General features: G+C 45.3%; 1 protein-coding gene across 2 annotated transcripts in view; it reads right to left on the reverse strand.

Moving 5' to 3' along the window:
* Positions 1-15,453, reverse strand: part of GPR161 (G protein-coupled receptor 161) — a 35,651-nt gene that overhangs the window by 11,751 nt on the left and 8,447 nt on the right. The window contains exons 1-3 of one of the 2 annotated variants that reach the window (XM_083172691.1): positions 9,669-10,682; positions 2,686-3,407; positions 1,484-1,588 (exon numbers count right to left, since the gene is read on the reverse strand). In XM_083172691.1, the coding sequence (XP_083028817.1) occupies positions 1,484-1,588; positions 2,686-3,407; positions 9,669-10,030 (1,189 nt within the window). In that variant the 5' untranslated portion in view covers positions 10,031-10,682. Of the gene's footprint in view, positions 1-1,483; positions 1,589-2,685; positions 3,408-9,668; positions 10,683-15,453 lie in introns of those variants that run through there. The other variant, XM_083172692.1, reaches the window with a different exon arrangement.

The raw sequence follows: 15,453 nt of genomic DNA on the forward strand, positions 1-15,453 counted from the left end.
TAAAAACCGCTACTGTCCACATGGCTACCATATATACAAACTCTTGATCTTTCCGAATAAAAAAATTCTATCCGATCAGAAATATTAATAATTTCATGGTACAATTTAGAAGTCTCCACTTTCAGAAAACCTCTATTTTGACTATTACGCTTCTCCTAATTAATTAAAGTAAAATGTTCTCTGTGAAGTAATATTGGTTCATGTTTTTTTGGCTCATGGGTCTATGTGCGTGGCTCACAACCCAGAATCACTTATGATGATTTTTTTTTTTTCATTTGAAAATTTGACTTGTTATCTATACATATATATATTACTTTATCTACTGTGATACATGTTAATACAGGTACATCACCAATTTAATCTAGATCACTTATAAATTAAGCACACATCGCCCCGTGTGTACAGCCCATAGCCACGGCGATGCGCAATCCCATGCGTCACCATCTCCTGAATAGTTCTAGTCAGATTGCCAGTGTTCTCAGCAGAGAACACTGGTCAGCACACATCGCTGTGCATGACGTATTGAGACTAGATGTATGAGAACACATCTGTACGGTTTTTTTTGCAGCCCTAAAAAATAAGTAATACTTCAGAGACACTGAAGATTGTTACTTTATTTCCATTTGTATTTTCAGTATCAGTCGTAGCAATCAAGTAAATAATGAATCAGACATTTCACATGTTCTACAGTTACATCAATTTTGGTTAAACAAGGTGGTCTTTGGGGGCGGTAGCCGGCCATTTTTTGGGACTGTCAGTAAGTATCAATCTACTTGCGAACGGCTTGCGATTAAAAAAGACGCTGTATTTTATCATAGGACGGCCTTGTGCATGCGTTCTACGATCCATACGCATTTGTAGTCGATGGATAATCGGCTGGCGATCTGAATAACCCCCTATAGTTGGGCTTGTGTTTCCTTACAAAGTGCCTATTATACAGATGGAGCCGGCCTAGTCTTTGCAGGGGCTGGCGAAAGTAACGCCAGCCCCCGCCAGCGGCTGGCACGCGCGCCCCATGGCAACGGAGCTTTCCCCGGGTCCCATTCAACCCAGCCTCCCCTGCCATTGCCATTAGTCCCCCTCGCCGCCCGACCCCCCCCCCCCTCCGAACCTTGCCCGTCTCTCTGAAGCGGAGACGGGCAGGGAGACACTGCCCAGCTGCCGTGATATTGGGACGCGCGTGCACGTGAGACGCATGTGCGTCCCAGTCCCTATCGCCGGCACTCGCCAGAGGAGAGGAATTGACGGGCGCACGCCGGCTCCATCTGTACTCTGCTCAACCAATTACTCTCCTCACATTGTGAATATATAAGACTGGCAGTGTACACAAACAATATCAGATCTCTTAGCAACAGGACATCTGTGCAACGAGCATTGCTGAAAAAGTCTTTCTGCCATTAAGGACTGCGCTAACCTGCAAACTATTCCCATATGGCGATCTTTACTACAATATGCTATGCAACTACACAAGGAAATAAGTTACCTGAATCATTGGAATAGCTGACTCCGGTGTTTGTTGTAGTGCTTTGGTGATCCGAATCTTTTCCCCTTGCCATAAGAGCAGTTAAATGTGGAGATAATCCAAGATCTAATAAACAAAATTATAATATTAATAAATAAATTAAAAAATAATGTAAGTACACAATATAAAAGTAATAGGCATAGAAATGAATGTCCCTGACAGTTCAAATATTTCAACTATATATTACATGCATTATATATAACTTTGCAATGTGAGTATTGCTATTCCAGCCTATCCATTAAACTCACTGGAAGCTAATGAGCTCTATGCATACTACATAATCATCTGAACCCAGTGGCGCTGTAGATGGCTGCCTAGGCGCTGTGCAGCTCAGCGTGTGTGTTACCTGTGTGATAACTGTACTGTCTCTGCTTATATTGTTACCTACTTGGCTGTTGCGGCAACCAGTGGCGCCGCTGATGGCTGCCTAGGCGCTGTGCTTCTCAGCGAATATATGTTCCGGTGTCCCCACCGGAACATGTCCATCACCCTCTCCAGGGTACATGTAGTGTACACCTGTATGTGTCATGTATATCAGTACTGTCACTGTTGAACTGATACCTACCTGGCTGTTGCACAGCAATCCAAATCAAATTCCTAGTATACGCAATACCTGGCCAATAAAGCTGATTCTGATTGTATGTCATAGAGTGCATCATGGGAAGGGGTTAGAGGCGAAAAGGTGAGGAACATATTTAGTGAGACTTGAGAAGGGCACAGGGATGTTCCCAGAGGAGGGGCTAGCCCACAGTAACTATCCACACATGTAGGGACTGAAGCTGGATGCAGTAGGGAGTAGGGCCCCAGAACGGCTGTGGGATGGGAGGAGGTGAAGCAGCCAGAAAGGGTATTATCTCTGTCCCAATATTACCTGTAGATGGCAGACGCACTGTGCCCTGTGACCCAGTACTGGCTACTCTCAAATATTTTAGGGGCATCTCACACCCTTACCCTCCCAATCCAGGGCCTATATTTATATATATTCCAGGGATTTTTTTTTTCACCATCTGCAGTACCGTTTCTAAAATCTAACGGAATATAAATATCTGCTAAAATTGCCAGTGTTGCTCACATTTGTTATATAAATTGACATAAGATTCTATACCTATATATTCAACAGCAGTTCTTGATTTCCTAGGAAATGTGTGTGCTGCTGACCTTACCTGTTATCCTATTAGAAATGCTGAACATCCGTGAAGTCCTATGCTGCTGGTGGAATGGATCTCGGTACCTATTGCCAAAACACATGCCAAGAAGCTCCTTGCGCACAGTTTTGTTCCAAAGTCCATAAATCAGAGGGTGGCAAATTGCACTTGTGAATGAAAGCCAAGTAGCCAAAGTCTCTATCACGGGAGTAACACTGTGTTTCCCCCATAAGGCCTGAGTGCTTATAACAATCATGTAAGGTCCCCAGGTAAGCACGAAAGCTCCCATAACAACTAATATAGTTATCAAGGCTTTACATTGGTTAGCTGAATAAACAACACTGGAGAAGGTATTCTTTCTGCTTCCTGAAGACGATGTAGAAGTACTGGAGTTTTTTCTCCCATTCTTATGGGAAACATCTTGAACAATAATAACAGTTCCGCAATGGATCTTTCGAGCCTTGATTCGAGCCACACGAAATATGAAGCCATAGCAGACAAGCATTGTAATGAAAGGCAACAAAGCGCACCATATTTGCCAAAAGGCAGTGTAGCCTGCCTCCTTGTGCCACGCAGCCACACACATCCATTTGAAGTGATGAAACTCCAGTGACGACCATCCAAAAAGAGGTGGAAGACACCCTATGAGGGAATGCAGCCACACATATGCTATAGCCAGTACTGCCCGGTTGCCAGTGATTTTCATGGGATATACCATTGGATAAAGAACAGCATAGTACCTAAAATAAAAATAAAAACAAAATGATTGCATGAACATAGTAATCCTGATACCTAGATGTGTTTTTTTGCTATTTTTACATTCCTTCTTGCAACAAAATCATTGTGTCTCATTGGACAATTATTAATATACAGATACAAAAAAGGGAAGCGGTCATCTATTAGAATGAACTTAGGTCTACAGTCATTAGGTCGACCCCACTAGGTCGACTGGCAGGGAGGTCGACCTGACTTAGGTCGACATGGGCCAAGGTCGACATGACTTAAGGTCGAATTTGCATAAAGGTCGACATGAGGAAGGTCGACTGGTCATAAGGTCGACATGGGTTTTTCACTGTTTTTTGAGCCGACATGTGCCGACTAGGGCGTGGAGGAGGTTATTAAAGCTGTGGCGAGCGAAGCGAGCCACCGTGCCCGAAGCATTGCGAGCGAAGCGAGCAATGCGAGGGTCCGATTCTCATTGCCAACTGTGTCCATGTCGACTGTGTCGACATTCGGGTAAAAAAACCCAGTGAAAAACCCATGTCGACTTTATGACCAGTCGACCTTCCTCATGTCAACCTTTATGCAAATTCGACCTTAAGTCATGTCGACCTTGGCCCATGTCGACCTTAAGTCAGGTCGACCTTCCTGCCAGTCGACCTAGTGGGGTCGACCTAATGACTGTAGACCTAAGTGTGGTCTGACAGATGTACCGATTCTACAAAAAAGTATCAAAAGTTGTAGCCTTTGGAATAATACAAGAAATAAAAATTAACGAAACTAACAAACAAATAGACTTTTTGCTAAAGGCAAATTATAGTTTTCAATCCTTTGTCAGAATCAGCTTTTACAGTTTATAAGGCTACGAACTGGCCCAAAAATCCAGACAGTATTCTATCAGGATTGGTTTTCCTCTATTTAATCCATTAATCTTTCTATTACCTAGAGCAGGCATGTCTAAACTGTGGCCCTCCAGCTGTTGTGAAACTACACATCCCAGCATGCCTTGCCATAGTTTTAGCATTCCCTAACAGCAAAACTGTGGCAAGGCATGATGGGATTTGTAGTTTCACAACAGCTGGAGGGCCATAGTTTGGACATGCCTGACCTAGAGGCTGTGTATATTTATATACACATATTATATACACAAAAACATCAGAATGTTGTTTCAATGACCTATTCTAATAATGGGCCTGATTCAATACCGGCGCTGATTACCAAAAAAACCAATATTGAGCGAATTTGGTAATCTGCGCATATGCACACATGGCAGTGTGCATGCGTGACCCCTTAAACTGCAGTCACAATCAGGGAAAGAGCCAGTGCACCCTGACCATTAGTGGGGACTGGCTTCATATCTCGGCATCGCGGGGAGGGTCCATGGATGTGTGTGTGTGTGTGGGGGGGGGGGGGGGGGGACGACTTTCCCTGTACTGGGAGCAGTTGAAGTTTTTCGAATCTTTGCAAAACTACAACTGATACTAAATTAGGCCCAATCAGGGCCGGTGCAAGCCCCCCGCCCGCCCCAGGCAAAGCTCCCCCGCCCGCCCCCAGGCAAAGCCCCCCCGCACTGCCCGCCGCCCGCGATGCGGCACGGGGGTGGCGGGGTTGCTAAAATACTGTAATGGGGGGAGGGTGCGATGACACTGTGATGCGGCACGGGGGGGGGGGGGGGGGGGGGGAGGTGCGGGCAATACTGCCGCGCTGAAATCCCCCAAGCAGGGAGCGGGCAGCGTTGATTAACGGGCGGGATGGGGGTCGGGGAGGGGGAGGATGACAGTCTTACCTGCTCCCCGCTCCCTGCTTTCTGGTACCTCTCTATGGTACCTTGGCGGCTCAGTACTGCCCTCCAGTGGCCGGCGCCCTAGGCAAATGCCTAGTCCTGCCTAGTGGTGGCGCCGGCCCTGGGCCCAATATCTATAAGTCATCCTTTCAGCTGCTTAATAAAGCTGGCTGCACACTTAACTATATCTGTGGCTGCAGGAAAGCTATGTAGTGCATACACACTGATCAATATCATTCACCCGCCGCTTGTCTCCGTACATAGGGCCTTATTTTGGTTCATTCTTTCTGACAAAATCCTTCTTAGATGGACAAAACCATGTGCACTGCAGGGGGGCAGATGTAACATGTGCAGAGAGAATTAGATTTGGGTGAGTTAATCTGTTTCTGTGCAGGGTAAATACTGACTGCTTTATTTTTACACTGCAATATAGATCTCACTTTGAAGTAAAACCCCACCCAAATCTGATTCTCTCTGCACAAGTAACACCTGCCCCCCTGCAGTGCACATGGTTTTGCCCATCTAAGAAGGATTTTGTCAGAAAGAATGAACCAAAATAAGGCCCATACAGACGCTTACGATATTATTAGATTGAGCTGCAGCTACAGATGATGGGGGAAGGTAGTTAATGATGTACAAGAGCGTGCATCGTTAACTATATTGAGCATACACACTGGCCGGTGTACATTTAATATCGTTAACAAAATTGGTATTGTGCATATCTTTTCAATATATTGACTAGTGTGTACCCAGCTTAAGGAAAAAAAAAATCTACAATCTACGAGGTTAACATTACTGCATAATGATCTGACTGCATTCGGCATATTTTTACAAATCACAAATAGGTACTGTATATAGGATTTTTGGGCAATGGATTGTCTTTTTATTATAATTTGAACAATATGAAATTTCATTTTATCCATAGATTTTTTTGTGTAGCAAGCCAAAATGTCAGCAGATACATCTTACACAGAAACACGTGTAGCTTGTAACACTGTCCTGCTAAATTCCGGGCCATGAGCCATTTCTAAAGAATTTCAAATCAATAAACATGTCTGGTCTCCATTTCCCCAGGCCAAAAGCCTACAACAGCTGAACGCCTTCTAGTACCCTAAACAAATAAACTTCTAAAACTCACACCCACCCACACCAATATCAGTATGAAACAAATGCAGAGATGCAATTGCCGTTTACCCCTCCTGTACAAAACACAAGAGATCCGTCTTCTTTCTGTTGAAAAGCTACAGTAGGAAACAGCCTTTGTTCTTGTCAATATAATTCCATTTGAAATATGACTAGACCCTTTACTAGGAAACTACATTTGCTGTACATATCTGGGGTGTTGTACAGGGGTCCGACAGTCGGGATCCCGACAGTCATTAGCCCGACGTCAGGATCCCGACTGGCTGGACCCAGACAGCATGGTGAGCGCAACTAAGCCCCTTGCGGGATCGCTGCGCTCGCCATGCTGCGAGCACGGTGGCTCGCTACGTGAGCCACCTATTCTATTCTCCCTCTATGGGGGTCGTGGACCCCCACGAGGGAAAATAGCAGGTGCCCGTCGGGAACCCGGCTGTCGATGTTTTGACAGAAGGGATCCCGACATTGGGTAAATGCCTGTCGGGACCCCGTCCGGCACCCCATATCTGTGAGCAGTGCTCTGTGTTTGCACGAAAGATTTGCAGCAGACACCAGAACTAAGGTATGTTATTTCAGTGATGACAAGCTTCAGTATTTAAATTCTTTGTATGGCTAGCATCAGTTTGGATCTAGTATACTCTTGTCCTTCTCGCAGTAGTTTAGCTGCCCAAAACTTACTAATGTATGGGGGCCTTTACAAGCAGAGAGGGGCCCTTATTCTGGTCTGTTTGCAGCAGGGCTGTGTTCGCACAGGGACCGATGTTTCTGTACTGTGCATGCACATTTCTGTGCATGTGCATATGCAGGGTGCGTGCACCCGCAGCAAACAGACTGCATGCACCCAGGACAGCAAGTAGAGAGGGGCAAGGGGCGGCTCCATTAGCATATGGGAATGCCCAGCGTTTCAAGGGCGTTCCCATGAGAATGCTGGGTGTTCTGATGCTAATGAGGCCATGACACGGGTGCGGGCAGCTGACATCACCAGATGTCAGCTGCCCGCCCATTTCTTTCCCAGCGTGCACTCATATGTAAGTGACTTGAGAGTCACTTTTATATGTGTGCACCTTCCTCATCTTTCGATGGTCTGCGACCATCGAAAGACTCATCTTTCGATGGTCTGTGATCATTGAAAGACTCATCTTTCGATGGTCTGCGACCATCGAAAGATGTGTGATGGTCCACCTGCCCTGTGAATGGATGTTACGGTGTCCCGCGAGCGAGTTGCCCTTGCGAATGGGTAGCCCCAGCCAACCATTCCCAAGGCGGGGTTTGGTGGACTCGCCAGGCTGCGAATTCCCAGCCTTGCGAATCCACCAGGATAACCCCCTTTCTAATTATTTAGGCAAGCGTGATTGCAGTAATATAAAATCACGTCCTGTTCATGTACAGTATGCTTTCAGGAAATGTCCACACTACAGAGTGACTGTCTAATGATTGCTGACTGCTAAATAAGTGCATCTTGTACAAACGCATTGCAGGCATCACATGCCACTATATTATAGTTATCCAGTTCTTTTTAATAATACGCTGTTCCTATTTTTTTCATTCCTTCTTTGTATTTTTATGGAAAATGTATGGAATGGGATAATTGATAGACAGTAACTAGGTCGACATGCATGAAGATCATAGGTCGACATGGGAATGGTCGACTGTCAAAAGGTCACTTTTTTTTTTGTCCCGAATTTTGACAAAGTCGACATGGACTCAATAGGCTTGGTACACTATTTTATTTTACCACCACGCCCTAGTGGATGGTAGGGCATGAAATGACATGTCGACCTTCATGCATGTCGGCACAAAAAAAAAAAAGAAGTGAAAAACCCATGTTGACCTTTTGACTGTCAACCGTTCCCAAGTCGACCGAATGACCTGTCGACCTTCATGCATGTTGACATTCCGTCATGTCGACCTAGTGACCGTATCCCAAATTGACATCCTCCCACTGAACAATTGCTTCACCTGACAGCATTGAAGTGGTCAAACTAAAGCCGGCTGAAATGATGGGTGAAGGGACCCTTCATCAACCTTGCAAGATATAGGGGAAGACGTCACGATCTAACATGCTTTCAGCAGCATGGCATCTCTAGTGATATCTTCTAGGTAACCCTGCAGCAGGACAAACCAGGCGATGTCGCCTGCCACCGCAAGAGCGCATATTGGGCATATGCACTAAAGCCGGGTACAAATTGGAACGACAGACATTCATCTCAATGGTCAAGTCGAATTAACTTAGGCCTAGACCACGCGCAATTGGCTGTAATCGCTACACAACATAATGAACAATGGAACTATACCTCATTCTATCCTTTGTTAACCACCATACACACTTGCAGATGCCTGCTGAGGTGAGCGATGGCAGTGGGCGGCAGGGGGAGCGATGACCACCCTCGTCTAATCATGTCCAGATGAGGGAGGTCATTATCGACGCACGCAGTTAGCGATATTGTCCACAATATCGCTCAGAAAGCCCTTTCTGAGCAATACAGTAAACAATATTGCCTAGTGTGTATGGTGCTTTACACTGCACTGCCCCGCAGATGATATTACCGGAGTGACTGTGCAAGCCGTCTGACCATACACTGTTGCTTTGCGACCTGTGGGAGTTCCCAATCATGTGTACACATGACTAGACTATTTGACATTAGAAAATGGCAAGCCATCCTGATATCACTCCAGTGTGTGTCTGGCATTAATAATATGCCCGGTTCTCATCATAGCGACAGTATTGAATTAAGCTGTGACCACCACATTAACCCTTTGAGTACCAAGGTTGCTGTGAGAGATCTTCAAAATATCTGATAAAAATGCCAGCATCGCTCACAGCGGGATGCAGTTTAAATACCGGAGGTCGGGATCCCGGCGTTCAAAATCTCGACGCCGGAATCCCGAACGCCGAAATCCCGACACTTTCCCCCACGTGGGTGTCCACGACACCCTCGGAGGGAGAATAAATTAGTGTGCCAAGCGTAGCGAGGCACCGGGCCCACTGCGTGGCGAGCCCGCAAGGATTTCGGCGTTCGGGATTCCGGCGTCGGGATTTTGAACGCCGGGATCCCGACCGCCGGCTTTTCATGCCGAATCCCTCACAGCGACTGTTCTTTTTTTGGGTGCAATATTTAACTAAACTTCAATTAATTGACTTGGCTGTATTTGTATTTCTTTATACTAAAAGAACAGTCGGATCTCTCACAGCAATATTGGCACTCAAAGGGTTAAAATACCTGGCTGGGAAACCTACAGTAAGTATTGCTAACCTCATGCAGTCATTGGCAAATTAAATCTTCGCAAGTTCTCTAAAAGTTCTGATCAATATATCGCGTCCACATCTGCGCAGTATGTATATAAAAATAATAGTTACCTGTCAATTGCTATGATCCCCAATGTGAGCATACTGGCAGAGCTGATCAGCATGTACAGGAGGGCAGAAAAATTGCACCACACAACTCCAAATATCCATTCTCTCAGTATGGAGCTTACAACAACAAATGGAAGGACAAAGAGAGACAGGAAGAGATTAGAGAGAGTCAGACTAAACACAAACTTATTGCTGAGGGAGAGTAAGTAGGACTTCTTGTACAGTGTGACCACAATGACCAGATTGCCAAGGCATATAAGAATGTCAATGATAATTATTGCAATAGACTCTGCTACAATGGTAGCTCCATTTTCTGAGCTAGTGTTAATTCCCACAGCATTTCCTCCAGAGGTGTTGATGCTCATTGTAAGTCACAAAGAAATCCGTCTTCTTGTATAGCGTCAGCACATTGACCGGATTTCCAAGGCATAAAAGAATGACATTGATAATTATGGCAATAGACTGAGACAGAATGGTAGCCCCATTTTCCGTGCAATTGTCAATTCCCACAGCATTTCCTCCAGACGTGTTGATGCTCATGGGGGCAAAGTATGCCAAAATGGCACTGGTGCCTGTCACGGGGGAGGGCAGCGAGGTGGCCTGCGGGCCAGCTTCACAGGAACAGGGGGGACAAGCAAGGCAGCTCGTCACTCTTTAAAATGCTGAGCCAGTAAGGCCAGTAAGGCGGCTCTGGGAGAGAATGGGGCAGGAGGCCTGGTATAAGGAGCAGCAGAAGGAGGGGGGTTAGCACTTAAGTGCAGAGGAAAGTGTATCAGGCTGCACGTTCTGTTCTTCTTCCCGGTTAACTTTAGAGGGGTCCACTTGAGACGGAGAAGCCTGATAATTCCTTCACGGTGCACCAAGACAGGGTCCTTCCAAGATAAGTATAATGTATTTTCAAACTGCTTGCCTTCCTTCTGCTTTCGGTTGCTCTTTCCCTGTTTGTCTTTGGCCTCTCTCTACTTCTTTTCATCCTGTATAGCAATTTTCCTCCTAAGCCCACCTCGCACATCCCAATCCCTCCTCCCACTCCCTCCTCCCCTTCCCTCCTCCTCCTCCACAGTCATAGTTTTTCTATATGCTTAGCAAAGTGCAGGGAATGACAAGTTTAGCACTGTCCACTGGTATAGTCAGTGTACATGAACTTCACTGTACTCTCTCCTATAGATAAGGATCACATACTTCTAGATATGCTATACTGTAATTAAGATATTTAACAGTTGAATCTAATCATCACTTCATCTGTAAGCGTGGCATTAAGGATTTACTGTTCAATGCAGTCAGACACAATGGAAAAGTCCAAACAACTTACATGATTCACTTTTTTTTTTTTTACAGGAGCTCAGTATTAAAACAAATGGGAAGCAGCTCAAATAACACAGGACAGGGCATTCCAGCTGCTGCATGAGGACTAGCTCTCCATCTATACAGTCCCCCTCCCCCTGTCGCCCACCCTCATGAAATCCTTGCTTCCACGGCTATAGCACAATGCCTTCCCCCTCCTTAATTACTGCTGACATGTTCAGCATACCACTTGGCTTTTGGTTTTATCTCCCCTCCCCCATTAGTTTGATGGCTCCTTTACTTTCATTATCCTCCTCCTACCCACCTTGTACTTTACCATAGGCAATGATTTGTGTGTTGGGGTGTTATAAGGTATAAGATACTATGTAACACAGATTAGTGGTTACATTGCTGTGCATTTATTAAAGCATAATAGTGACATACATTAGAGCAGTGGTTCCCAAACTGTGCGCCTAGGCTCCCTGGGGTGCCTCGGAGCACTTGCAGTGGTGCCTCGGTTTAGTGGTCCAGAACCAAATCAAATTATATATGGGCAATGTAATAGGTAAAATCAGTGCTTGTGGCTTCCAGTTTTAAAATATGTAGATAAACAGAAGTGAATTCTGTCCCTCAACACATAACTGGACCCCTTAAGCCCCCCATACACGGTCCGTTTTACCGGTCCGTTTTGCACTTTTAAAGTACCCCTCGTATCGGATCGCATGCCTTGTGCATGCTTTGTGCATGCACTGCGATCCGATATGATGTGTACCTAGTACAAAAATTATGTGCAGCACATACTTTTTGTACCGTACTATGTGATGCGCGGGAGCGCGCATCACATAGTACAGAACAGAGCCGGCAAAAACGTAGCGTCTATGAGATCCTTAACACTTGTCCAACAAGTTGTACCTGATTGACTCGAGATTTATGCTATGTGCAGGAGGATCAATCTCTTGGTTATACCCAATGGCATGGGATTGTACATTGGGTCCTACACATCAGATTTTGTCAGATAAATTGACCCAATCCACCTGAATTGGGTCAAATCTGATAAAATCTCACAAGTGTAATTAGTGTAATTATAAGCACAATTTATTTAATTTAATATTGTTTTCTGAAATTCTCAGTATCAAACATTGCACCTTGGGGTGCCTTGACAAATATTCTTATAATCTAGTATGCCATGATGCAAAAAAGTTTGGGAACCACTGCATTAGAGAGTATTATACAAATCAGTCACTACATTGCTGAGTCACTTTATATATTTATTTAATTTATTAACAGTTATTTATACAGCGCACACATATTCTGCAGCGCTTTACAGAGAATATTTGAACATTCACATCAGTCCCTGCCCCAGTGGTGCTTACAATCGATATTCCCTACCACATGTAGACACACACACACACACACACACACACACACACACACTTACTCTAGGGTTAAATTTGTTGGGAGCCAATTAGCCTACCAGTATATTTTTGGCTTGTGGGAGGAAACCGGAGTACCCTGAGGAAACCCACGCAAGCACGTGGAGAATATACAAACTCCACACAGTTTGGGCCATGGTGGGAATCAAACCCGTGACCTCAGTGCTGTGAGGCAGTAATGCTAACCATTACACCGTCCATGCTGATATATATATATATATATATATATATATATATGGAAAGCTGAATACATACAGTGCGCAATAAGTGAGGGTATTAGTATTGGGGATTAAATAGTCCCAGAATCTCTGAAAAAGAGTCCAACTCCTGTGCCTCTTTAATTGCACTCAGATCCTTAATCCGGCAGCTCTGTTCTCCTGTGTCCAAACAGGTAAGTAGATCTAAAATCAGAATAAGAACAGGCGCTCCATAGTGCAGGTAAAAGATGTATTTATTGAAGACAGGGTAACATGTATAGGGATAGGGTCACGTACTGAGACAGGCGGTATAGGGTACCGCAGACACAAACAGCTTGCATATGGTGCCCAGCACCGTTAAATCCTTGGCGCAGCCCTCTGACGAAGTCGATGACGAACCACGAACTGTGGAGTCCGTGGTGGAAGCTGTGCCAAGGATTTAACGGTGCTGGGCACCATATGCAAGCTGTTTGTGTCTGCGGTACCCTATACCGCCTGTCTCAGTACGTGACCCTATCCCTATACATGTTACCCTGTCTTCAATAAATACATCTTTTACCTGCACTATGGAGCGCCTGTTCTTATTCTGATTTTATATATATATATATATATATATATATATATATACCAGGACAGTGGGATTGATAGGCGGCACTCCACAGACTTTGAAAAATTCAGCTTGTATTTAGTGCATCAAAAACATAAGTTATTGCATCAGAGAACGTTTCAAGACCTATTATGGTCTTTTCATCAGGTCCAATATGTTGTGATTACATATGTGCAAGATCAACAAAGGCAGTTTCTTACCTCCTCCAGAAACTTATATGTGCAACCAAAACCAGCGTGCAGCCAGGGCCATCTTAACAGCATTATGGGCCCCCGGGCAAAGCAGTCCAGCGGGGCCCCTCCCTACACAACCTTGTGGGTGCCACTGTACTGTATGTATGTGTGTATATATATGTATATGTTCATACAGGGGCGGATCCAGGAGAAAATGACAGGGGGGCACCATCAGGGCCGTCTTAACAGCAGTGTGGGCCCCTGGGTAAAGCAATGCACTGGGGCCCTTACCCATTCTCCCCTCCTAGGGGTGGGGGGTGCTATTAGCAGCAGCTTTGATGTCCCACGGGTGGCAGGGGGTGCTCTAGCTTCCATTCAACATGTAGGACCTGGAGCAGTAACTTCTGCTAGTTACTCCTTTACTGCACAGGTGGTGGGAGGGAGAACACTAACATGTGGAAGGGGCACTGAGCTGAATGACGGGTCCCTTGTAAATGACTTCCAGGGAGGTAGTGATAGGGTATAGTTTTATACACAGGGGAGGGTTGGATAATGGAGTGGGCTTAATATTCGCCATTTTCTGGTGGATGGGCAGCTTGTTTGATTGCAGATATCGGCAATTATCTGTAAATAGATTTCTTAGCCTTCAATAGTATAAAAACCTAGAGTCCCTTTGTTCAGGAGGTGCTGGGAACTTGGGTATCAGAGATCAGGAGCCAGAGCAATCCATTGACAAAAATATAAAACTGTACACCAGACGTTTGGAGCTGGAGCAGGGACCGGCTGCTGTAAGCCTAATATCTCTGGTTCTGAAAAAGATAGAGACAAGCTGCTAGTGTTGACAGAAAGGGGAGAGTCCCAGCTTTTGGACTCTACTCTCAGAAAAACCAAGTCAGAGAGAACCTGAGAAATACAGTATGACTGGGAAGTAAATGAGTAATTAGCAGAAGTTAATGTGGACTGCTGCTTTGAAGTTGGATATCTCCAGTTCCCCAAGGCCGATTTTCAAAATTCTGGTATCCCTGGAAAAAGGGGATCCTCAGCTATCAGAAAAGGGCCCTTATACACCTGGGGCCCCTGGGCAAGTGCCCATTAAGCCCATACGAAAAGACGGCCCTGCGTGCAGCCTCGCCTGGCACCGGACCCGCCGCCCTTCCGGGTTGTCCGTGCTTGTGGCACCCCCACAGGGGGAGTGGTGATGTACGTCACTGGGTACGTATGCCAGGTCTGGGGACCGCTGTAACAAAGGCATTAACAAAACATAGTGATACAAACAATAGTAACAATAACACAAAGTGATGAAAATGTGCAAAGCAGTGTAACTGTGCAGAGGTCGCTCGTGTGTAGATTGATTATGATGAAACAGGAACATGTATGTGAATAAAATTGACACATTGCTTGAAGACTTATATGAATGAACTAGTGCTATTATATAGAGACATACTATACATGTGTGTACTGTATAGGGGTGGGATGTTCTAACATCCGCTGTCCTGTATCGCCGGGCACCGCATTATTAATAACCACATATGCTCTATCTTATGCGGTCATTAACGCAAAGGACAGCTCTTGCGATAAGAGCTGTCCCTTGCCATGCGGTGCCGGCATTGGACTTCCGGGTCTATGACCCGGGAGTCCATCTGCGCATGTGCAGAGCATGGCGCCGGCCGCAGAGCGTGCTGGGAGGGATCCGTGACGGATCCCTCACACAGCGCTGCGGTAAGAAGCCCATAGGCTTCTGCAGGGAATCGCCAGCTTTTGCTGGCGATTCCCTACGCAGCGGTGACACTGCAGAGGGGGGGACAAAACATACAGAAATGCAGTAAAAACCCTGGTAACTGGGTTTTACCGCATTTTTGTTAGAGAATCGCCCCCTAAGGGAGAATGGTTTATATAATGACTACTATAAATGTGTATGTGAGTGTATATAGTAGTGAAGGGTGAATAATAAATGCAAGTTTAAAAACGGGACCGTAAATATTAGTGAAAAAACTTATGGACAATTATGTCAGTTAAAATTAATATTATTATATTATGTTCAATGTGATGTTAAATATCATATACACATTGTGGCATATTACTTGTGCTGAAAAC

This window comes from Crinia signifera, chromosome 2 (assembly GCF_055691185.1).
Source record: "Crinia signifera chromosome 2, ASM5569118v1, whole genome shotgun sequence".
NCBI classification, from domain to species: domain Eukaryota; kingdom Metazoa; phylum Chordata; class Amphibia; order Anura; family Myobatrachidae; genus Crinia; species Crinia signifera.